We start from the raw sequence: 27,292 nt of genomic DNA, 5'->3' as shown, positions 1-27,292 counted from the left end.
TTTTATAAAATTACAAAGATCGTAAAGCCGCACTATTAAAAATATTTTTCCAAAAATGTTTGGAACAAATCTTTCCAAGGCCTTCTTTAGAATTACGTTTTTGGATGGTAAGAAGCAGAATCAATGCATAAAGAGATCGAAAACATATACAAACTTTTTGAATGAGATGTACTTCGTAAATGCACATCATTGAATTGAATGCTTGATTATTCTATGCCTATGAGATTTTTACGATTCATAAGTAGATGTTTTGTTAAAAGGGTCGTAATTGTATGACAAACAAATGTAACTTACGACCTTTACCACACACTATACCTTATGAGGTAAATGCAACAATAAAGAGAAATTATAATAACTTCTAAAATAATAACTTTTTCTGATGGCACTATTTCTATAAAAAATGAGATAGCTAATATTTTTTATAGTTTATACAAAAATATGAATAACATTTTGTTACTTAGAAAAATAATAAGTTTTTATTAACATAATAATTATATTGTATTTGATTTTGTGAAATATCAACAATATTTGGTACAAAAAATAATAGCAATTGTGTTCTTGTTACTTTTTATTTGGATAACCTACAGTAAAACGGTTTTACAAAACATATTATATTATCACAAATATCCATAAAAATCGGTGGTGATATATTTTTTCATTCATATAAAATTGCTTCGTAAAAAAGTTTTGATTCACTGGTTCATAAAACTTATTATATTGTGTCTTTTGCAAAACTTAAATTGTAGTAACAAAATACGGAATTACAAAAAAAGAAACAGAATTATTTCCAACATATTCATATAAAACATATCTAAAATCTATATTTTATTACGAACAAATTATTATAAACAATATCTGTTTCAATTAATAAGGTAAAAAGGTTCATAAAATTGTATCTGTTTGCATTGATAAAAACGTAACTGCAACTGAAAACTTAAAAAAAAGACTCAAATCTTAAAACTAAACGTACAAGAAAAAACTTAAACGACTAAAATGTAATAACAATGTTTTTACATCAACACTTTTGTCATGCACAGTATTATAGAAATAAGCATAGACGGCAAAACGATTGATTCAAACATTGATGCTAGTCAAGTGATTGATTCGAAGCAATTAAACTCACCACGACGTATGACAACATTTAAAAATATTCTTAATTAGCAAACATTTAATTAACAGCGCATACCTGCAGAATTTTAATAGTTTTAAGTAGTAAAAGAAAAAAAATAGATTCACAAAATCAATTTTTTAAACACAATAATGAATGAAAATTTTATAAAAAAATTGCAAAAAAATCATTATATTTTTTTCAAAATTAAAACATAAATGCTACGCGTCTGATAATTAATTGTTTAATCAATATCATAGATATTTAATTACAATTAGGTAACTTAAGCCGTGTTGTAGACCGCGGGCTTGTTGGCAGGGTCGTCCATCTTCAGGTAGTAGCTTCTGATCACCAGCAAGAAGTAAATGCTCAACACTGGAAATAATAATTAAACAATTAATATAACATTGTTTATTTTAGTAATAATATTGAAGAACTGTGAAGGTAATAAATGGTTGATGTTTTGGTAAAAACAGAAAATCAAAAAAAGAAGTAAGCGTTTCGAGTTGTCTTTAAGAGGTTTTGCTATGAGTATTCTTGTTTTATTTTGCAGTTGTTAGAATTATTATTATATTGTTTTTTTAATCCTATTTCATGTATATATTTTTATAATTTGTATCCTACAAAACATCCGTAAAACTGACATCGAATTTATAACACTCCTTCAAATTAGCCAAGTGGTTTTCTAAAAATATAAATCTAAGTACCTAGTTTCCTTCAAAATCTGTATTGAAAATCATATTATGACCAAATTATAGCTTGCTTATATAGAGCAATACGGTTAGATAGGTTATAGAAATCCAACGATAAAATAACAAAATACTTACAGATAGAGATGAGATCTCTGACGATGTTGCCGGCGACGATGTGCTCAGACGCGAAGCTCGCGAAGAACATGATGATGTACAGCACAATGAAGATCAGAGCGTAGATCAGGTAGGCCTTTATGTGTCCTCGTTTATACTGGAACAAATACATTCTCATTAGAACTTCATATAATATCATATCGTTTATTGAATTCCATAATGTTGGTTCATTAGGTGGAAAAGTATTTAAACGATTGTCACAATTATGGTCCCTGATGGGCAGAGAAGAGAGAAATACTGGGTCTTTAAAATTCAAGACTGATTGCCATCGAGTCACCGAGAAGGAAATTAGAACCGGTGAAAAAAAGGATATTTGTATGATATTGTATGTACCTATAAGCTATACTACTACCAGGTTTCATCAAAATCTGTTCTGGTTTAAAATAACTTTTGCTTTTTTTAAAAATTGGTTACCAAAACTGCTCAGCTGAAAGTCCCAAACTTCAATTGAGATATTTGAGTGGAAACATTCTGTAATTGTTCCAATTAATTGTAAGCAATATAATTGAAAGCACTCACTGCCCACTTGGGCCACATACCGAGTGCTGACAAACTTTTTAACCGTTAAATATTTTATGAGCTCAAGAGTTACAGTATCGTTCAATTGATGTATTTATAGTGTTTACTGTGAGTCAGTTGTTACGGGGAAGTACAGGGAACCGTTCTGGGTCCTACCTAAAACCCACGCTGATGTTTAGTTTACTTACTACAATACCCTTATCTGTACTGACAGGACATTCGCATTCCTCTGTTATGAGACTTTAAAAGAACAAAACACAACAACACTTGTGTTGATTGAGATTTATAAGGAAAATGCTGATTTATATCCCATGATAAAAATAAGGAACGAAAAATTAAATTATAAATTTAAAAAAACCCCCGACCCAAAAAAAGTACGCAATAATTATGACAAAAGGTTAAAAACGCTTAACCCTATAAAAAGCAAAAAATAACTTTTAACACTACGTAAACTAAATTTTGTCGTGTCGGGGGACCGCTCTAATTCATTACTTTAGATACGTGTTTTTTTTAAAAACGAATGTTGTGATTAGGTAGGTATCATTAGATTTATGTAAGTATTTATGAAGGTAAAAAGCGGTCCCCCGACACGTCAAAATTTAGTTTACGTAGTGTTAAAAGTTATTTTTTGCTTTTTATAGGGTTAAGCGTTTTTAACCTTTTGTCATAATTATTGCGTACTTTTTTTGGGTCGGGGGTTTTTTTAAATTTATAATTTAATTTTATTTCATGCTTTTTAAAGGAGCTCCTTAATTTTTCCTTCTTTCATTTAATTTATTTTATCTTAAGATGGGGTCGCTATATGCGATCTCGGCCAAAGGAAGCTGTTTAATAATCCTCATGACAAACTGGCTCTGGGAGAATTGCACAGATTGAGAAACAATAAAGATTAACCTTTGGATATTCTAGATTGTCAGCAAAATTGTAAATCGGTTTATCCGTTTCATTCCGGCATTCCAGGGTTTCATCCGCCACATCCCATTTCCAGCATCAGTTTCTCGTCAATCAGAAACATGAAGAGAACTCGTCAAGACAAATTCAACGAGCCCAAACTCGATGGGTTTACTAAAAGGCAGTTCAGGGTTACGTCTCCTACCTTCGTGCCCTAATAGCAGACCAGCTCAGTGGTTCCAGAAGACATTAGTGTTTCAAATTTCAGATCCCACATATACTTGCAAGTAAACTGAGCGTGTAACATTCCTATCACATCTATCAAACGAGCTGATGACCTTGAAGACCTGAACCGATTTCCACCAAACATAGCTAAGAACACTCCCGACTAACATACCTTTTAAACAAAAAAAACCGCATTACAATCGGATCATCCGTTTGGGAGCTACGATGCCACATACACACACACACACACACACACACAGACACGTCAAACTTATAACACCCCGTCGTTTTTGCGTCGGGGGTTAAAAATCAACGATACTAGGAAAGTTTCAAGGAAAAAAATACACAAAATGTTTCAGAATGGTATGGGATCTAATATTCAATGATCGGGCATGCATGTTTTTGACTGGTAGTTAAATAGACGTTTTACCTACAAAAAATAAAGTAGGCAATACCCCGTATTCTGGATTTGTGTTCCGTTTACAATTGACATACACACAGACCTTAAATGAGGGCAATAAGACAATAAGACATGTTCCTACAAAATTAAAAAAAGATCCCTTCTGAACAAAGGCCTCCCCAAGCTAGGGTATTTTTCCATACACTATGCAATAGACATAAGTACGTCTTATGAGAGCAGAATATTTTTAAGTTGGGAGCCGCAGCCCAACCCAGAGCATTTAACATCCCACTTGGTGCTATACGCTGCTTACCTGATGCAATCCGACCAGTAGCACTATAGTGAACGCGAGGAACAGTATGAGGAAGACGAGCATGATCGCAACGACGGCGAACATGACGGCTCCCACTGCCTGCACATCCTCATCCTTGCCTTGCGCCGTCACCACGCCTGCGGCTGCCAGACCCAGGATCGACAGCAAGATCATTACGATGTTGCCGATCTGAAAGTGGAAAATTATTTGAGGTTTATTCATCTAGCCATCTTTACTATAACAAAGAGGATTTTTTTGTTTGTTTGGAAAACCTCGGGGGTAAAAAATCTTTCATTGTTGAGAAGATCAACTTTCCACGAGTAACATAAAAAATATTTGGTCAACAACGCAGTTGAAACCACTGGAAACATATAGTTATTTATACTTTATTGCCCTAAGATACTCTTTGACATACATATTTTGGAAAAAATGATGTATAAAGGCGGGCTTAATCGAACAATAGTTACTCTTAAGCAAATCTTAGATTGATAGTGTAATTTGATAGCGAAGGAAATAAAAATAGGGTTCAGTCAAATCTCTGCTTCAAATATTGTTGTATTGGAAGAATAAAATTACTTTTGGTCCATGTATCTTGTACAATAACGACTATTTAAGTTGGGTTAATAATAAATCATTAGTTTATTCTATTTTGACATCTGATAATATGATTGCAAGTTCTTGGTTTAGGAACTTACCAGGTTCAGGTAACCGATGATCAGACATCCCGTTCTCAGCTCTATGCAGAAGCAACACTTATTGAATTCCAACGCCATTTTTTAGCTGTAACAAAAAGATAAATTTGATTAATAAATAATTTTGACATCGTAACGTACGTAACTATATAGATTTTGTCCAAATACATATAGGTAACGAATAGAGGTATAGACAAAGTCAAATATTACCAACTCTTTTACGGACTATCCAAAAAAGAAGAGGACGGGTTTTCTTACGTTTTTCAGATAAAAAATTATGGCTTAATAATTTCGCATAATAGTCGAAGAAAAATTACCCAAGTTGAGTAATTATTATCACTGTATTTTTTCAGGATATTTTATAAGATTAGGCTTAGGTTATTATGCTTATTTTAGCTTAAGGTTTATCATTTCATTCGTTTTGTATGTTTATGTTCATTTTACTGCTTTGGTACTAATTGTCTATTAGTACACATAAACGAACTGACAGTCACAATTAAGAAGTTAAAATTAGTGTCTGTGTTATCTCATAAATATTTGCGACCCAAACAAAATTATTAAACTAAACCAATTAATCATAAAACTGTAGCATGTTAATGAAACATATAGCTAATAGCTACAATGCGTGCTTCATGAAATCTAACTACATGAATACTTATGTTTCATTTATATCAATTAGCATATAAATTCAGCACAACTTTTTATATGTAGGTAATATTACTAAGAGTAACGAACTATATGTCACCATTTATCACGGACATAATAAAACGTATTAAAAAATTAGGCCGACATGTTACTAAGCCCGTCTTTTAAAGTATCATGGCCCCATTGCTTCTCCCATGGGAAGCCCCGATTCCTGAGTGGTGAGGCTATGTCTATTTATAGATATAGCCACTAGGAATGTAGGCAATAACGTACGGAACATCTGTGAGATTAGCTACTCTATAAAATGCGTGTTTTTGTAGGTATAAATACCAGTCAACCAGTCAGGCTGGGTTATGCTGATAATAGAAATAAAAGTTAATTTTTGTGGGACCATAAGCTTGACTTTTATGGTATACTTATGCCTAAAAATAAAAAAAAAAAACGAGTGCATTTAGGAAATCGAATTAACCACTTTATCAAAATCTGGGGTGTGCAGACCAAATCCCTCTTATTATAAAAACTGCCGCAAGTAGTGGTTTAAACCCGACTGAAGACGTCTTGGTTTGTTACGGTACTTACGATAGTCTTTACATCCTTATTACAAAACGTAGACTAAGAGAAGACTGTTTAGTACTTCGATTTGTCTATGGTTCAAATAATATCCACAGATTATAAGCAACAAATATTTAAATCATTCGTTCAATCGTTCCGAATTCTATGCGCCGTCCCTTTTTACATTATTTTGTTAAGTCTATTTTGATGAAAAATAAGTAACTATGATAATAAAAAAAATATGTCTGCAGTTGAAAATATTACTTTTTATTATTTAAAGGTAATTTTATATTTCTAGTATCTTTTAACGATATACATGATCCAATTATTCTCTTTTAAACAACTATCGAGTTTGCGCGTATAACGGAACGTCAGCGCGCGTATCCGAGTTTTGTTTTGTTTTTAGGTTAGAAATAATTTGGATTATTTTCATCCCGATTTAAATGATTAAATAAGACGTTGTGCATCTAATTAGAACCTCTTCAAAATTAAGGGCACAATAACTTACACACAGAATATCGTGTGCATTAAATGACCAAAAGAAAATGAAACATTTGAAACAACATATAAGTAGAAAATTATATTTTATTCCGATGTCTATTTATACAGTCAAATGCACTGATACATGTTGGACACTGTTCTTCATCACACAATCTTGTTCCCTTTCTCATCTAGGCATTTTTGTACATTTTAGCAAGCTTCCAGTCTTTTACAAACATTGCATATTACTGGCAGAGATACGGCGTGCAAAACGCCAAAATAGTCTTGAATCTGTAAATAAACAGTAGACTGCATGATAATCTGATATATTTTCGGAGTTTCATCAAAATCTGTTTATGCGTGGAACATAAACAAACATCCATAATAAAAACTTTGACTCTTATACAATTAATTAGGATGTTTTGGCAACCTACTTGCACTGTAAAGGCTACTTACTTTATGGCGAGCCCAGTTGAGCATCATAGGATCATCCTGGATTATCATCATGCATTCAATTGACTATTATTTCGAAAAACGTAAATCGATATTTATATCGAAAATTGTCGTCAGGTAATTTGAAGAGATTTTGTCGATGACGCATTCTGTTGGGTCCCCGGACACTCTCAATAGTATTCTAATACATCCAAGTATTCCAAATCACACATATTTATATCCACTTTCGTTTTTTTCATCACAGAACAAATAACCTCAAAAGTAAATAATGTCGGAATTTGACGTTTGTCGACTAAGTACTGCAGTTAAACTAGGGGGCTCGATGGTTTATCTTTTGTACTACAGATAGTAATAGGACTTGCGATAAACTGCGTTTTGTAATAACGTTTTTTCAAGGTCGTACTTAAAGGTGGATTAAAGGTAGTACAAAAGCCGATACTTATTTGATACCGCGTTTTATAATAAGAGGGAATAAGACTACATTACGACCCTAACTTCGAATATAAACAGCGAATTGTCGATAAACCAACGTCAGACTGTCCAGATTATTTCGAGCTATCTTTAATTTACGTCTGTCACAGCTTCTGAAATTCTAATCTAATCTAGGTCAATAATAAAGGCCAGTAGCAGTATTCAAAATAAACATTCGTAATACTAAAAACGTGACCACTATCAAACTCGTGACCTGACCAAATTATCATATTCAGTACATATGGACATATCCGTTTTTTTTTTGTTATGAGGGAAATCATTAAAATGCCTCCATTCTGCTGTTGTAGCGTGAGGGAGTGTCAGACTCGTACTGACTAAACTCATCATGTTCCTTCTCAAGCCCTATATGTACCAAGGCCGCGGTAACTCTTTCGAACTATCCCGCAGCATTTAGAATTACGGATGCATCTCAAGACAAGAATTAGCGTATTCTTATGAGAATAAGTAACTATGCTTAAAATAGGTTGCAATAGGTATAAGCGGTTTGGCTATTTATCAAATCGTCAATGTCAAAAGTTTAGTGTTCGTCTCACTGGATGATCTCATCCGACTTTGAATTATACTAACTAATTCATAAGTTAAATAAATGTTGCTAAATATTCATCACTTTTCTTATTTTAATAGCAAAATTTTTGGTAAGCAACAATCCGGTTCTTCAGAGCGGCGGCAATTGTACCTAAGTCTTATAATGACTTATTTTATGTAATGTAAGTAAGTATGTTAATTAATTAAGTTTATATGATTCTCGGTAATTATTATCTATTGTAAAAATATGTAGGTATGTGAGTGTTTGTTTTTTTAGGCGTGGTTCTTTTAATTGTATATGGACGACAAAATTGACGACGTGCAATTTACATTCGGACTTTTTGGTAAAGTCAAATTAAAATGGCGTAATATAAACTCCCACAAGATTGCTTAAAGAGAATCTCAGCAAAAAAAAAAAAATAGATGCCTCCTTCTGTTAATTTTTTGCAAAAACGTGCTTCCTATCTGGCACTGGCACTCTCGCCAAAACTGAGTCACTTATTGAAAGTGAAAAGTACAAGAGAATTTTCTTAGTTTCAACAAAGTTTGGTTCAAATCAATGTTTTGATATTCTTTAGAGATTCACTAAAACTCTGTTCTCGAGTGCGATGATCCGTGTTTAGATAAAAAATTGGCTAAACTCCAACAAAGCGCCCGTTGAAATAAAATGGGATTTTATGATTCACTCTATTTCGTAATGTTGATAGCAAAAATGGAACCGATAAGTTGTTCTATAACGGATGTTGTGGTTAAATAGTGACAAATATTATCATTTACCTACAGGATAAAGAGTTTAAAAATATATATAATTAGGTATAACGAAATTCAGTTTTCCTTAGGATTGGTGGTGTACCTACGAGTATTTAGCTCTGATAACTACTTACAGTTCATTATCTTAATCGCAATACAAATTGTTGAATACCTTCCGCATGAATCCGGTCATTTCTGAGTTGTTAATTTAAAACTCTTTAAAAAAGTAATTTTATTAGAGGTTGAATGTTGCCATTCGCTCCATATTATATCAAACGATAAAAATCTCCAGTTAGTAACAGTTTTTGTATGGCCAAGCCCTTACAACGGCCACAAGGTGGGCGCGGAAACTCTTTCAACCAAGATTTATTTATTGTACCAGCTCGCTCGCTATAAATAATGAAGATTCAGCATTCCTGAAAACACGCGAGGATCGACTGACTAAAAACATCTGTTTCTGATTTTATCTAGAGCAACGCAGTTTTACAGAAATTTTACTAAAATAAAAGCTATCAAAACTTGCTAAAAAAACCTTTTGGAATAGTCTCGTGAATTCATCATTAACGCATTTTTTATTCTCCGTTTGAAAAGATAAACGCGGTTTATCAATTTGAATCACGTTTCTCCGAAAATAAATGATACACTTGAGGTTAAGGTCATTTTGATAGAACAGTGGCACGTTTAACTTTTAGTTAATCACGTTTTACAATTACTATTCACTTTTTGATTGCCTTTGACTGACATAAGCAGTGGTCACCCGGGGCGCTGAATTGATGCGGCGCCAGTTTGAAGGCACCAGATAATATCTACTTTCGGATAAACTGACAAACTGACTGTTTTTTTTTGTTCTTTAAAAGCTAGTTACATAGAGTCTGCAGAATAGATAATTATGTCACTGTTTGTGTAAGCATAAAGCGAAGAACATGGATCACGTCTGAGCTTTAGTCTGCAAAATTCTAACTTCATGACAGGAGGAATTATTTGATGTTTTGCCATACTAAAAAGAAGGCGGCAAGTTAGAATAAGTCTTTATACTTTAACTGCACGAGCAACCATACTGGGAAGTGTGCATCCTTGAAACAATGTGATGGTACTAACATAGCCTATTTAGTACTTATAACATCTGGCTTTTATGGTACGAATGAAGCAACGATATTATGTGAACACAAATGCCAATGAAAAGCTAATGGACCATTAAAATATAATAGTTATCTACATTTCATGGCGGTTAGTGCCTCTAAGAAACTTAATAGTGACATTGTATTTAAATCCTGAACAGTTGCATTGTTGTTCATTATTGTTTCTGTGATAAATAGTTAAAACTCTATAGCGTTCCTAAAGTTTTCAGGTCTAAGAACAGAGACAAAGATTGTTTATCGTAGTTATTCTGTAGGTACATTTGAAGATTAATTTTGTATCAATAATTTTAAACAAAATAATGTTTACAAAACATACAAGTTAATCTTCTTTTAATCGTTCTTGAATGCGCTACTCAGCCTTAACTATAGCTTTTTATTAACTTCGCCTTATTTTTTTTTTTTAAGAACTGGATTTTATTATTCAAACAGTACTTAGGAGAGTTTGAAATAATTAGCAAGTTCAAAGTTAACTTTTTGGCTACTAAATAGTGTTGTCAAACAGTTGTCGTGGCAAAATGTGCTACTATTCACACTTATGTGTTGACCAAGTTAGTAGGTGATGTCATATAGGGGCGTGCGATACTGAACGAATTAAGCGGATTAATTACCCGTGTCCCAGTCCTTGGATAGATTAATGAAAGCGGTATTCACTGACTGATTCTTTAATGGGCATCATCACTTTTTAAATGAACTGGCCATTTGGGACAATTGTGTTGTTCAATGTACATTTTAGTTAAGTATTCAACCATTAAGTAGGTACTGACATATTTTCTCCGCATGAAAAGTCGTTACACAAGAAATGTCAGTACGCATTTGAGAAAATGCTCTAAGAATGTATCCAATAAAAATAGTATTTTAATAATTTTGACGCACTCGCGTTATGATTCAGAAATTAAAAATATAACAGACTTTTCCGGAGGACAGCAATGCGGAGGAGTACTTCGACGCCTGGATATTCAGTTATTTATTTTATTATTTGCTTTATTCTTTTTATTATAGTTTGTTGACTTTAAGTAATAGAAAGTTATATTAAGTTTGTAAATAAAGTTTGTACCTATTATTTATTTAATTGAATAAATTACGTGCCAGATTTAGCCAATATACAGTATAAAAATGTGCTAGCAAAAAAACATACGAAGCACCAACATTTTTATGGTTCTGACATATTGCTATGAACAAGTAGATACCCAATAAAAAAAAGACTTTCCCTCTTTTATATTAAAAAAATATTACCGTGGTTCAAAAATAAATAGTTTTCAGCGAAAGGGGCATGAAACTTCATATTTAAAAAACCTTAAGGGTGAAGCCTGATTAATATTCCTTTGCAGAAACTAGCTAACTAATTAGTTAACTTTAATTACCTCAACATCAGTAACTGTAACAATAAACTTAGCTACCACTTGTAACACCCACAACGTCAAAGTATGCCAATTAAAAATTAATGAGTCGACCACCAACATATAGATATAGCAACCAGACCAACATATAGGAAAAACCGATCTATTGTCTGATGATTAAATACCTGATTTTAACCAATTAGGTTGTTTATTAAACTAAAACAGGCACAACGGTATATATTAATTAACCTAATCAGAAATAAACAAGGTAAAATATGAATCTTATGTTTGCCTATGATTGCATGGAAATAACAATATAATAGGTTTGTTATAATTTGTGGAATTAAAATAAACATATTTGCGTCAACCCATATCCATAGGTAGCCTACCTATTAAATCATGCCAAAATGCTTATGCACTGTCATATATCCTACGCAGCTGGCTGATCTCCTTATGTGAGAATAGTCGCCGTGTCCGACAATCGGCTAGACATAATAATAAATCGATATACCTATGTAGTGGAATTACAACAGAACACACCTCCCGATTCATAGATTACGTTATCTTCAAGTACTACTGAACTTTATAATTGCCACCTTTATTTGCCCAGAGATAAAATCAAACGTCATGAGTCATTTTATGCAATTTTCAGTCTAGCGAAGCTTCGGAACTGACACGACCAACTTATTTATATAAAAATCTAGTTTTAAAATAGCCGTCTAAGACGTTGGGAATACAGTAATAAATATAATATTTTCTAGGAAGAAGCTCTGCAATATATCTAGCGACAACTATCGCTTGGGTACATTTACATCGCCTGTGCCAAGATGTGTTAGTAATATGTAGTAATACGAACAATGTTGTGGACACTTATTACACTAGACTAGGGTGGCCATAAAGTAGGAATTCATTGGATAATGTCTTAGTTCGAAGATGACTAGAAGAACTACTGTTTAGAGTAAAGTTTTACGATTAAATACCATATTTTCAGCTATTTTTTTCGCCCAATCATCTAAAAAAAAAGTTGCACCATTTAATTATAATGACAACCGAACTATTTTCAGCTGACATCGGCGATTTGACCATTGGGGGGCAATTTGACGGCTGGTTATGGTTTGGTTAACAGTATAGTTAAAACGTTTTTTTGAGGAGATTAGACGAAAAAAATAGCTGAAAATATGAAACTAAGGAGCTAATGCAGTTTTTCTTACGTTATCACAACGTAACAAAACATAGACATCTCAAAACACGAGTAGTGTGTGCAATTTGCTACTGAGTAAACACATGTCAAACGTCTGTACAACTTTTTTGCAATAAAACTAAACATATTTGGGTGACCCAAATGTATGTAAATACTATGTAAATGTTCCAAGAACAAATGTGTCATCATTCTAAATAGATACTTGAAATTACAGTAAATTGGTGCTTCAGACTTAGAGAGTGAGGGAATAGAAAGTGCAAATGCTTTTGCGCTATACAAAACATGACTTATCTTGGCAGACGAGCCTACCACTACTAAGTATATAATTTATTTATTTTGTTTTAAAGAAAGCTTACAGACTAATTACACCAATTATGTAACAAAGTATAAAAAAAATTGCTAATGCCAAGCTTCCACATATATACAGAATGATAATATATAAAGTATATATAACATCCGTTTTTCTTAAAACAAAAGTTTACTTTGAAAACTGAACGTGAAAATTATAGTCGGTAGACTTGGGCTCTGCTTTGACTATTACGGCAGTCTGAAAATAACTGTCATTTTTATCACTTTACACAATGTTTTTTTTTCCATTATAAGGTACATTTTTTTTATAAAATATTAAATTTTAGAGTATGTGATAATAATCATGACTGAAATACAAGGTCTTTATTTCCGCTACGAATCGTTTGTCAAGGACAGATTCTGATACTAGCATGAACATACAAACATGATAAGTATTTGTTGACATTCAATACACAATTGCTCAATTATAATCATGCACAAACATGCAATATATTTTTTTATCTATTGATACTAATATTATAAAGCAGAAAAGTTTGTTTGTTTGAACGCGCTTATCTCGGGAAGATCTAATATATCTAATTAAATCTATTCTATTCTATCCATCGATTTCCAGTCTTAAAATAAATATGCTAAAACTCAGTTATGTAATTATAATGATATCAAACACTTATTGTGAATCATTATTTTAAGAAGTGTATTTGTTAAATATTTACCAACCTATTTGTGCAAAAAGTCCCATTCAGATTGTTTACCTCTAGTTAAGTGCCTACTCAAATGGAGTAGGTACTTATTCTTAGATGAAAGTGAAAACTATCGGCTTTATCTGCTTTATCCTGTTTCACACACAAGCAGATGTATTTCCAAAAATGCTGAAGACATAAATAACAAATCAAAATGTTTTGCAACACAGCATGCTTTGCTTAGAGACGTCAAACATTTATAATGTTGATCCTTACATAATTAATACTTATTATGATGCGAAACAAACTCTCACTCTAAACTTTCTGTCAGTCTGTCAGGCGTTTATACAAAAAACGGCATACCTATCCGATTAAAATAAAATTTGGCAAACAGATGCCTGAAAGCCTGGAAAATAGTTTCCTGGATTGCGGAAAATAGTTCTGCCGGGACCTGGGTGTAACCGTGGGGAACAGCCTATAACATTCCCGCGTAAATACCTCACAAAAGCCTCCCTCTGTGTATAAATATGTCTGCGCTACAGTACGCATAAATATAATCAAATCCCAGTAAACAAAAGCCTGCACCCCAGCATGACATCATTGAGGCCTATCGGGGTCACTGCCACCCCTAACTGACATTCGTGTAAATCTTGTCCCAAATTACTGCTCAACATGAAACATGAAATATATATCCATATAAAATCGCCACTTCCTGCTACCTACTGTTTTACACGAACGTGTAAACCTAACCTTGGGAAAGTAATTAAGCCTTATTAGAGTGAATTTTCATTGAAAAACTATTATTTTAAACACTAGTATGTAAATGTACTCAGGTAATTATAGTAACGCTCTAGCTTCTACCAGCGGCTTCACCCGCATCCCGTGGGAACCTCTGCACGAACTAGGGTAAAAAGTAGCCTAAATAGGCTATCTAACACTACTCATTTATTAACACTTAAGTACTATGAGATCTCTTGACATGGGTAATGGCGACATAATGTTTTAGTTCAAACAAGCAAAAAATATATAATACTAATTAATTAGATTCCCAGCATATTTTCCTTATCGTTAAAATCAAATTAAATATACCTATACATCAGTTAGGATTATAATATATTTGAGGAAAACAGAAAGGTCGCAATTTAATTAGGAAATATAAAAAAGCCGGTTAAGTACTCTTATCTGTTAATCTATGAATGCACTAAGCTAACATATGTAATGGCACAGTTTAAAATTACCTATAAGTACTTCATTTGAGTATCTATGCACTTCAGTAAGGATAAATAATCTTGATTATGACTCTCCATCAGTTTCAAACAGCAAAAATCAATTAAAATATATTTTAAAAACATTAACGATCAAGTTAAGAAATTAATCGATTGAATCATTATTTTACGCAGTATTTATTTGTGTGAAAAGTCCTTTACGTAGGTATATTTTGCCGTCCACTGTTTAACGTAGGCTATGGCGCAGTGAAATTAAAAAATATAATTACAACGTAACAAGCACTATAAATATCTTCTCTTGTTTATTCAACTACGCCATAACAACGAAGTATAACCGTTGCAAATGCCATTACACTGCACTTATACTCGAGTAACTTAATATTATAATATTACATACGTTACAAGATGCTACACAACACTGATAACGCTTCTAAGAATATTCACACTAAGCTTGAAATGCAAACGAGGAGATTAAACTGACCTTGTGTAGAGGTATGAAGCCCTATATACCTACGTATGTACCTAAAAGATATTTTTATAGTATATATTTCTAAGCGCAACATATACCTGTACTACTTCTCGACAGTTCTACATAGATATGTCCCAAGTGAAGCTTTTAGAATTCGGATAAAGCCTACGTCCTTTATGAAACTCTAGACTGATATATCCTCCCCTGCGTGACAAATCACGAGAAAACATACGAATAAGACTAAATATACTTGGAAATAGCTTAAACGGTGAAAATGAGTTAATTCTTATTAAATTCATAAAGATTGCCGGAGGACGCTAGATGCAGGTCGCCTCCAACAGGTATCTGTGGAGATGTAAGGGGGAGGCCATGTTCAGCAGTGGACGTCCTATGGCTGAGATGACGATAATGATGATAAAGAAATTCAGTTCTTCTGTTTCAGTTTTCCTAAGCTCGTAAGCGAATCCACGGGTAACTATTAGCCTTAAAATAAGTGAAACATATTATCTTTTTTACATGATTTGTTTAGTTAAAAATGTCGCTGATGACATTAGGTTTCCCTTTCATGAACTATTGACCTTAATATAATTATGAACTCCGGCGCAACCGGATGAGTCCTGTTGATAAATTTTTATGTAGGTACAATAGACGGAAACCGTTAGAGAACCTAAAAATGGAAAAAAACCTATATTATCCAGCAATATATAGCAAGCTATAAACTAGTCACCTATACGAATTTACCTATGCCTAAACTACCTTACCTGTTATTTTTCCAAATAAATTAATTATAAATTAAATTAGGTACAATTTTAGGAAATATTTAAAAGGAAAACAATGATTGATTCATCGACAGAATGAAAGCTCTATTGTGAAACCAACCTAACAAAATTTTCTTTCTAGTCGCTGAAAGATAAAATATTAAAACTATCAAGATGATCGTATTATCATCATAAAGCCGAACAAACGTTAATAAACTCGCATTAAAAACGACAACAAAGAAATCTTCATCTTAAATCAATGTGCGGAACGTAAAAGCTTCTAATGGCTAGTGACGTCATATTCTATGTCCAAAATGGCGGCGCCACGACGAAATGGCGCGCCCTCTGTTAAAGACTTCTTTACGAGTTCGTTAAAATCAAGCTTGACCTATTTAGCGTTTGGTAATTTCCTACTTATTTTTGGCTGGGCTTGGCGCCACTATTAGTGAGTAGAGTGGGAAAAGTGTATTTAGAAACTACAGGTAGATAGGTATCTAATATCATCCTCCGAGCCTTTTTCCCAAACTATGTTGGGGTCGGCTTCCAGATAGGTATCTAATATCGTGTTTGGCAAATATCTAGATGTACAGATTTAAAACCTCATAACTTCCTGGTCCCATGAGTTAGTCCCATTTTACACACCGATTGTTTAACTATTGTGTTTGCATGCATCATGGGCATGCAGTGAAGTGGTTCAAATCAAATTATTAAGCAGATACAGAACTCTAAGTTTCTTAACGTTTTCTTAAATTAAAATTTAAAGTTTTCCTACTCCCTAATTTATCATTTGTAGAACATACATGGTAATAAATTATGCTTCAGTAACAGACAAACTGTTCCTAATCCTAAACAAGGCAAAGTGACCGGGTCACACGAATGTCAGATAAACTCCTGCATGATGCCAACGATATTTTATCCTTCAAACCGGTTTATAAGGTTATCCGGACGTCAGGAAGTGCTGGATACGGGAGTTTATTTTCAGCGCGATGTTTTTCTCCAGTCTTTTTTCTCGCACGTGTACCGTGCACAGTGCACTTATTTCAGATTTAAGACAACAAAAAATATTAGTAATAGGTCAAATTAACTATGATGTGAATGATTTGGTTGTGAATCTCAACAGGTACCTATCTGTGAAGATCAAAGGGGGAGGCCTATGTTCAGCAGTTTACGTCCTATGGCTGAGATGATGATGATGAATGATTTAAAAAGTAGTAGTGATGAACCTATGTATAATTATTTTTGGTAGTCAAAACTTCGAGTTAATGTTTAGCATTTTGTTCTGATAAAGCAAGATACGTTCTGGCTAACCGTCTGAGAATCCACATAAATTGTACTTAGAAGATAAGTATGTAGGTATGTATACCTAAATGTTTGCATGCAGTCTGAGATTCACTTTCGTTTGCGTATTGTAAATAAAGACAGACGAAACATTGCTAATAAACAAAGTTAAGAAGTTTTTTGTTGATATTATGAGTCATGGAATCATTGCGTATTTTTGCGAATGCTGCGTATTTTTGCGTAATTGGACGAATATGTAACAAATCAATATTTAAATAATACAGTTCAGAACCCGGTACCCGGGAACTACTTCGCGGATACGGTAAAAGTAGCCTGTAGCCTGCCTTGATAAGTTCAAAACTAAAATAGTTTTTCAAATCGGTCGATTAGTTCCTGATATTACCGCGTTCCAACAAACCAACCCTTCAGCTTTTTAATATTAGTATATCTTATATTATTTAGTATAGATTATCCCTCAATAACCTTCACAGTTTTCTGGCGCCAGTTTATCCATGGAAATATTAGGAAAATAATGTCATCAGGAACCCCGCTGTTAAATGAATGACCGTCCAATATAGTCAGTCTATCCAGGGTCAATATTAGTAGGTGTATCTTGTATGCGGGTATAGTCCCTGAACACCATTTGTTTATTGTATCCCGTTATGATGACGTCATCAGTCACACTGGGGGACGCTGATAGGGTATAATTTAGGTGGTCACCAAAAATATTTTTAAGACTAAGCTGAGGCACCAAATAAAATAAACAACTCCAAAAAAAAATAAATTGACTTTATTAAAAGGGCACTAAAGTATATAATATTATGATCCAAAAAAAAAAAAATAACATCAGAAAAATCGCAAATCTCGCACAAATATTATTTTTGGTTCCCAAAATGGATTAATGGTCACCAAATTCTATCCAACTAAAAGATTAATATTACAACCAAAAATCAAAGTTAGTGACGAAAACGAATCGCTGCAAAACCGACTCCACGTAGTCTTGTCTGCCCTACCCCTAGAGTGCAATTCAAAACCGCGTAGGCGCGGAGGGGCGAGGCGGCCTGCGAGAGCTGCGGTGAGCGTGAAAACCATCTGCGACGATAAGCTCGCATGGGACCGCCGGAGCCCCGCAGCGCCGGAGCCGTGACAGAAGCCATGCTTGCTGCATGTTGCGTGCTTACATTTTAAACGTACTGAGTTACACACAAATTCATATAACAATAAATAAGCGACGTACGTTTGGGAACCCCAGTATATTAATTGGTATTTGGGAAATATTCTAGCGATCGTTAGCTTTTTTTAGGGTTCCGTAGCCAAAATGGCAAAAACGGAACCCTTATAGTTTCGTCATGTCCGTCTGTCCGTCTGTCCGTCTGTCCGTCTGTCACAGCCGATTTACTCGGAAACTATAAGTACTACAGTGATGAAATTTGATGGGAATATGTGTTGTATGAACCGCTACAAAAATATGACACTAAATAGTAAAAAGAATTGGGGTGGGCCCCCATACATGTAACTGAGGGATGAAATTTTTTTTTTCGATGTACATACCCGTGTGGGGTATCAATGGAAAGGTCTTTTAAAATGATATAAAGTTTTCTAAAAAACATTTTTCTTAAAGTGAACGGTTTTTGAGATATCAGCTCTCAAAGTCGTAAAAAGTATGTCCCCCCCCCTCTATTTTTATAACTACGGGGTATAAAATTCTAAAAAAAATAGAGGTGATGCATGCTAATTAACTCTTTCAACGATTTTTGGTTTGATCAAAGTATCTCTTATAGTTTTTGAGATAGGTTGATTTAACTGTAATTTACGGAACCCTTCGTGCACGAGTCCGACTCGCACTTGGCCGGTTTTAGTCTAACAAAAATGACCAAATTAGGAGTCATGGTATTACATAATTGGTAACATCTAAGTAGTGACAATATATAATATTTGGTCTGAAGTGTATTTTAAAGGCGTCCATATATTTTTTTAGTAGTCAATAATACGAATAAATGGTTTTATCTAATAATATTTTTGGAAACGTTATTTGGTGACCATTTATCCATTTTGGTAACCGTTTAGAATTTTTTTGGTAGTAAAATAGGTACTTTTTTGGGTGGTGTTTAAACACAAGCCACGCTGATATACATTTAATTTTATACTATACTAATATTATAAAGCTGAAGAATTGGTTTGTTTGAACGTACTGATAGCAGAACTAGATACTAGACTATTTTGAAAAAGTATTTCAGTGTTTAACAGCCCATCCATCGAGGACGGTTTATGCTATTACACTTTTTGTCCAAATGCGCCGAGTATTCCACGGGACGAGCGTGAAACCGCTCAAGCAGGAATTACCTAGTAGGATGTCCTTAATAGAATACCAATGTATGTAGACAATATCAGAAGGAAAATTCAGGCATACAAGGATAGGAAGACTTAACTAACTAAAAAAAATTAGCAATTAATTAAATACAGGATATAAATATTGATAATACAGGATATGTTCATCCCGTCGCGTTAAAATTTTTTGAATTGTTTTTTATCTCGCTTGCTGATAAACTGTATTTCGACCACCTAGCAAAAGCTTAACAACTAACATTTGAAAAATAAAATTATCATATAACCTTATTACTTTATTCAACATTTATAGTTTTCCCGCGGTTTCACCCGCGTCCCGTGATAATGTAGCTTTCTAACGGTGAAAGAATTTTTAAAATCGGTCAGTTAACTGCCGTCATTTGGTGTAATTAAAATCCTAGAAGGAACTAATGTTTGAAAATAAATGATTCACTCCTTTTATTTGACACACTGAATACGTCTACGTATCTCGAGATACACAACTCTTATATAAGTATGCCATGGGATGAATCAACTAATTCTATATGTTTGCTAAGGGTAATAAACTCGTAAATAACCATGATTGCTTGGAGAGTAAACAGAGTTATGGGGTGACCTTGCATGATGCCACTTGTTATAAGCACTTTATTATTTTACAACTAGTTATCTGAAGATGAAATAGTAAATATATACTTATCTATACTAGAAATGAATGAAGACAAATTATTGTTACGATATTTTCTATCTGAAAACTATGACGTTTCCAATATTGTTTTTGGTAAGTTAAGAGAACCTACAAGAAATAGAAATTGACATAACTCTTATGGGGCTAATGCCACCATTCTATCTCTAGAAAGAAAAACAACAGATATACCTATAGAATTTTGGGAACGGCTGTAAGATACCTATGACCTAGTTGTCGCATGACACCAAAAATCCAGCTGTTCCAATATTTGAATTCATCGAAATCGGGTCAGTTGTTTGTAGGCAAAGCAAACACTGGTTCTGAATTTAATAGCCAAAGTTACGATTCCCGTCATAATGCAACAAGCATTATACCTATATTATAACAGTCTATAAATAAACCTCTTTTTGTACACCACGTAATTTTTTCCCATAATCCTCCAACAACAGACCGTGCACAGTGGTATTTTTTCTGCCTAACTCAGGCAAAAAAAGAGTTACCCAGAACAAAAGACCTGTCAAAGATCAGACTGATAAATGCATACCTGCCATTATAAGTTAACTAATCTACCTCGGTATGCTTCCGTGATATTTTTGAAAGGACTGATTCTGCGCAGTTTAGTGATATGTTAATATTAACAATAACTAACTACAAATGTGCAAAGTTAATTGGCGCAAACTATGCTAGTGGCATGGTAGGTGCCTCGTGGGTTTCAATGTCATAAAATATATCCCGATACGGACTATGTCTATGAAATGGAAAACAAACAAATCGTTTTGATAAGACACCAATGAATGATTAAAGGTTAAGGAAAACATTTCGCGGAAACCTGGACTGTAATGTCTGAAATGAGCAAGCGTGGTGATTCACGCTTAATCCTTCTCCGTGTGAGAGGAGGCCTGTACCCAGCAGTGGGACGAGAAAGAGGCTGATGATGAGGATAGGTAGAGTCCGCTACTATAAACTAATTAACGCTGCAATACGATGGTCAAGACAGTAAAACAATAATAAACTAACCCAAAATAACACTGGAATGGAATTTGTTGGGTTTGTCTCGCCATGTGGTAATTTCGACACAAGAAGAAAAAATGTCCAAAAGCTTTTATTATTCCCAGAATCACAATTCGAAGCCTTTTCACGTCGTAAAAAAACTGTTTCGGTTACTATTTCAATGGTATACGTTTCTCTTCACGTGGTCATTTTGAAACCAGAAGAATATAAGTCCAAAAGTTTATGTTATTCAAAGAATTATGTTTCGAAGCCTTTTCAAGTCATCTAAAAAAATATGTTTCAGTTTTTGTGTGGATACATATTTAGGTTAGTTTAATAAACAGTTATAATCTTAAATGGTACAACTCAATTGCTTAGTGACTCCTTCATAATCATGTAATCAGTTGACATCTTAACTACGAGTATCATTATCATATTAGTAGGTACAATGACCTATAGGACGGTGTGTCTGTATACACATTTGATCATCAGCCCACATAATGTTAACAAACCTTGACTGATAACAAATATTTATTGTTTTTGCTATGTTTTTTATTGGTTAGTGACAGTATTTTATAAAATATTTTAATAACATTATGTATGCAGCTTATAGATTCTATTAAATTCATGTGACCTTTCATTTGTGTTTCTTTTATTTAGTTAAGAAGAAATAATTATTTCAGTATATATTTTATGTTGCTGGTTATATAAGTTGTATATTAAGCTTTGTACCTTTAATGATATGCACAACTGATTATAATATTGTATGTATTCCTAGTGCATCTTAATTGAATAAATAAATAACAGTTGCTATAGCAACTAAACAAAATGTTTTAGTACCACGGTGCGGCTCAAAATTGCCCGCCTACCACTCCCAGTTTTTTGCTATGACCTTGGCTCGCATAGGCGCCGCGACGACGCCACGCACAAATGTAAATCCACATCTATTTGGACAAAAGATTTTTTTGTACCACCATTGTTTTATTTGTACCTCAAATATGCGGAAACGGATGATTTTTTTTGGGTATTTAAACAAGGGAAGTTCAGTAAAAAATGTCTGGCTATTGGCGTACTTTTAGTACCTATATTGTCATTATTATCTTCGCTGTTTTTAACAATTTAACCGCATCACTCTCAGTAATACAGGATATACGCAGTTCTTAGCTTAAAATAAATTTTGGAAAAAAAATAAAGATACTTCTAACTTCCATATTTTTCTAAAAAATATTCTAAATCCGCACGCACCGGCAATATAAAATCCTATTAATATCTACGCTAACAGATTTAAAAATTTTGTTTAGTTTTCTTTCTAAAGTCTGCCAAGATACTGCGCACTGTGCCTCAACACGTGCAGCGGTACGAAAATGAATTCACGTGAAACAAAAATAAACACTTTATCGCTTGTATAAATCACAGCTTTTGGAGGAAATGTTTTATATAAAAAGAAGTTGAAATTATGATTAACGTCAGATCGTTATTAAAGGCGGAAAACATAGTCATGGAAAACCGCAATAATTAAGTTTAATAAGGGCTCCTAAAGCTTTAGTATCATGTTTAGAAAATTTTATTCAATAGGTCCAGTAGTTTTATATTTTTTATGTATAAAGAAAAAATCTCTTGTTTTACTTATCCGCAGCTGAAATTATTAGTACGCCTGTTCAACAACATGATTTATGTCAGATTATTTTGGTAACGGAACAGTCTGTAATGAGACTAGATAATCTGTATTATAATTCCCAGTTTAATTTTTCCATTTAACTATAATCCTACAGTTTATTTAATTTATTTTAATAACAATCTTCATTTAAATTCATACATGCAGACAGTTAATTTTATTAGTCCGAATTAATTGGTTTTCAACCACTACTCACATTTATTTTATTACTCTATTGGCTGTAGAGTCATAAAAATACCTGTTTTTATTTTTCTGTATAGTTTGTAAGCAATTGTGTGGAGTCTAGTTTCTTCAAAAGTTGCGTATCTATAAATCTACTTGTTTCAATCATAACTGTTGAAATAACATCTATGACCGTTCATGTTTTGAAAGATTATCCGAAAAGATACAAGAGCATGAAAATAAAAATAAATAAATTATAAAATTCTTTCAAACAATCACAAAATGGCGGGTAACTGCCATTTCCCACTGAAAAGAAAATGGCAGGCGTGCTTTAAGCTTCTCATTACATCCCGCCAAAATAAAATCCTGCTATTTATTCAACAATTAAAAATAACTATTATGATATTTATATTTTTGAAATTCATTGAAAAAAAATGAAAATAATATTAATTACAAAAAAAAAAGTTTAAAAAATGAAAAAAAAAAAACACTAGTACTCACTTTGTAAGTTGACAACTGGATCAACAGTCACTTATTATTATATTTATGTAAAAATACAAAAATGCAACTATTTGGAAAATAATCGCTAGTTGGCGTCTGTCCCGTGGACCCTGCCGATTCAGACTGGCGGGTTTCGGCTTCCAAGCGGGTTTGCAATACAAGCCGGTGAAAAAAACAACGACGGCACTTGTTGATATCGTATACAGCCTTTATGTAACTAAAGAGTTGCGCTTACAACTCAAGCACGATGGAGGTTTTAAAGTATTTTCATTGAATTTAAGACTGACAATGAATAAACTAAGGATATGAATCAATATGGGTGCGTATTAAATTCTGTACGTTATTTGTCAATTACTTACATAAAAGAAAAAAAAAATATTGTAATGATATCTGCAGAAAGTAATAAAATATCAATGTGTAATAAAAATATTCTAGTGTTATTTTTGTTTCTTTACGGCAATTAACTGTTCAGTTAGTTTTCTTCTAATCATTTTCCACATTTCTGTGAACTTTTAATTGTTATTTTTCAGTCCTTACAATTAACATTTTGCAAAAAGAACATACCAAGGTACCTAAACTGTTTTTATATATTTTTTCACTTAATTAACTAACACGTCTTACATACGAATTACTTAATGCGGGGCGAAAAAAATGCATTCAAAAGCAAGTTTTTTTTCACTCTCTGTTTGTCAACATTCTACAATATCAAGGTGACATAGTGTTTATCAGCATGCAAGTCAAACCATTGTGGACGAACTTATTAATGTAAGATCTACACATGTGCACCAAAATGTCATTGACATTCAACGGGAAGAAAACATGGTTTTTGGTTTCTGTAATACTACTAGCTTCTGCCAGCGGTTTCAGTCGCATCTCGTAGTAGCTTCTGCAAGAACATGGATAAAAAGGAGGCTATAGCCTTCTTCAATAAATGGGCTATCTAACGCTGAAAGTTTTTTTCAAATCTGACAAGTACTTCTGGGGGCTTAGTAAGCTAACAAACAAACATACTTTTTACCTTTATGATATTTAGCCATAGTATCTATTTCAGTAATTATCTCGTTTCCCTAAATAAATTGGGGTCACCTTTCAGTCCAAAATTAGTGAGAACGTTTTTAGTAATTTAAAATAGCGTTGCATAATTGTGTCTCTGTTACTACCTATTTACCTATTGTATAATATAATGTACATGTTTTATTTTTTTGCTCTCCTGAAAACCTCGGTTTTGTCACATAAGTTATTTCATAATAACAGTATTTTACGGTATTTGGAAAACGTCGATGCCGTGCTATGATTATCGAATTAATTAAGTATTTACTAGTCATTTATTTATTTTTAAACATATAATTTACATTTTTAAACATTAAATATAAAAATAAAAAACATTTAAAAATATAAAAAATAGGTTGCCACCGATATCGGGCACAGGGTCCAAGGTACCGGTGGTTAGGGTCCCAGAGACAGAAACCTCCTCACAATACGTGCCGTATCAAGGAGTACTGCCTTCTGAATCAGTCCCTTGATCCAGCCGCCCAACGAGAGCCTCAAGTATATTATTATCTGAAAAAAATATGGTGAGGTTACCCACTTCAAATATCTAGGTTTCATGTTAGAATCCTTGATTGAATCATCCAAATTAGATAAGATAACCGTCAATAGGTATTTCCCCGAAAATTATTTGAGTGAATGTAGGTCGAATCTGTAACTATCATATTATTACTGAGCATTGTGATATTATTTACTTATCCATTAAATTACATTGGGTAAGTGGAAAGTACTTTTATTGCAAAACTTCTGAAACGGGGACTTCTTTGTACTCCTCAGTTAATTAATATATAACAAAACGTAGGTCATATCTCTAAAACTGGAGAACTGCTGTAACTATGAAAGATTAGCTAAGATAACGACTTATATGTAGGTACCTAATTATAACAGACTGCATGACATAATATTACCCAACATATGACCTCTACTTCACGAAATTATATACCTACAGCGACAACTAACTAAGCACCATAACACATGATCATTAAGGTTGATTTTGACAAAATTCTAATGCTCAAACTGAACACAGTAAACATATAGATAACCCCTTATCGGTCGAAACATATTTTTGTAGGAACTCAGACCTATTTTTAAATTATGGCAGCCCGGATTTTTTTGGATTTGTCCTAGTTTAAGGCATCCGGCTGACGTACAGGGTTTCATTTGGAGTCCGAGTTCAGTTTTTTATGAATAAGGGAAAATTGAATTTAAGGAAAAAGGGAATGGGTGCAGAATACACAACATAGCCTATTTACAGCCTGTCTAGCCTTTTCCAGCTACCAACCTACTAACCTACCAGCCATATGGCGTGTAGTTCCAGCGCGGCTAATAGACACACTCAGAGACATTTAATGGTTACTTAAGCCGTTCCTTAGTGAAGGATTTCTATAAGAATCTGTCACTAAGGAGCATAGCTAAGGAGTGACTTAAGTTATCATTACATATCTCTGAGTGTGGGGGTATGACTGCAAATCCACGTCTGATACCTAACGGAGACCGGCACTGGGTTCACATACTTACCTTATTTTATTTCACAAAACATCACACTTTATAAAAAAATGTGCGCAGTATAAATATGCTCCTATATCCCGGAGTACCTATAATAAGTTAAACCCCATAGTTACTTACAATGCCGTTTATATTTCCACTTACTTTCTTAATTGGATCATTCAGTCCCAGGTTACCATGTGATATGCTGATATAGGGCTGATTTTATCGTTCACGTAGTGCAGGCCATTCCCACTTAACGTGGGTGAATCCGCGGAGGACAACTAGTTAAATATTTAACGATGGCAAGGAAAAACGATGGTGTCTATTGGAAGGAAGCCATGAGGTAAATAAAACCCACATAAGTAGCAGTCACAAGTTACACAAATATGTGCGTAGTAAAACCCATGAACGCAAAAATCGCATGCCTTAGAAACTTGTAATATTTACCAGTTTTTCCTTGTAATAATATATTTGTTTACTCATAGTACCCTAAGGATGATAACAATATTTATTACGATGGTCATAAATGTGTAATAATCAAGCCTACTTATTAATTGCATATATGCTTTGAAAATGTGACGCAAGCGTGAGAAATATTGATTGCAAATTAAATGCAATCGTGAGTTTACGATTAGTGCTTAGGTACGAGTTTATAGGGTCGCCTTTTTATGCACCCTATAATTATAAAGAAGTACCTTCGAATGTAACTGACCTGTAGACTGAAAATACAGAAAAAGATGCGGTTTCAATAGTATCGCTTTTTGCATCTTCATCGCTTTTGTAAGTTGTAGTTAAAAGCCACGATACGCATTACAAGCTAAATTATCTATTTGGAAAGGCAGAATGTTTGCGTTATGAATGAACTAGAAATAAGGTGTGGAAAGGACTAATTTAAAATAATGCAATAACAATGTGCTCACTACTAACTTAACATAACACTCAAATTGTACATAATCATCTCTTACCTATAATTTTACACCCATGCAGCCGTGGGTAAAAGTTTAGGGAATTTTGTGTACCTATTACAAAGTTAGAGTTTAGTATTTTAACAATACCAGATTGACAGTGTCCTATTTATAACATGCCTTTACAATACAAATAAAAGTGTTTT

General features: G+C 33.4%; 1 protein-coding gene and 1 long non-coding RNA gene across 2 annotated transcripts; both read right to left on the bottom strand.

The window, feature by feature from the left end:
- Positions 1 to 1,313: 1,313 nt before the first annotated feature.
- On the bottom strand, positions 1,314 to 23,787 carry LOC126055412 (uncharacterized). Its single transcript, XM_064038467.1, has 5 exons — positions 23,647 to 23,787; positions 5,018 to 5,102; positions 4,323 to 4,511; positions 1,936 to 2,071; positions 1,314 to 1,483 (listed from the first exon to the last, which is right to left on the bottom strand). The coding sequence occupies exons 2-5, from the start codon at positions 5,093 to 5,095 to the stop codon at positions 1,392 to 1,394; spliced, it is 495 nt and encodes a 164-aa protein (XP_063894537.1). The 5' UTR covers positions 5,096 to 5,102; positions 23,647 to 23,787; the 3' UTR covers positions 1,314 to 1,391.
- LOC135117978 (uncharacterized) lies at positions 6,781 to 8,333 on the bottom strand. Its single transcript, XR_010277282.1, has 2 exons — positions 7,148 to 8,333; positions 6,781 to 6,982 (listed from the first exon to the last, which is right to left on the bottom strand). It is a non-coding gene; the product is annotated as an uncharacterized LOC135117978 (long non-coding RNA).
- Positions 23,788 to 27,292: the final 3,505 nt, after the last annotated feature.

The sequence above is a fragment of the Helicoverpa armigera genome, chromosome 16 (assembly GCF_030705265.1).
Source record: "Helicoverpa armigera isolate CAAS_96S chromosome 16, ASM3070526v1, whole genome shotgun sequence".
In the NCBI taxonomy this organism is placed as follows: Eukaryota; Metazoa; Arthropoda; class Insecta; order Lepidoptera; family Noctuidae; genus Helicoverpa; species Helicoverpa armigera.
Note: the sequence above shows the minus strand (reverse complement) of the source record. Positions and strands in the feature narration are given on the sequence as shown.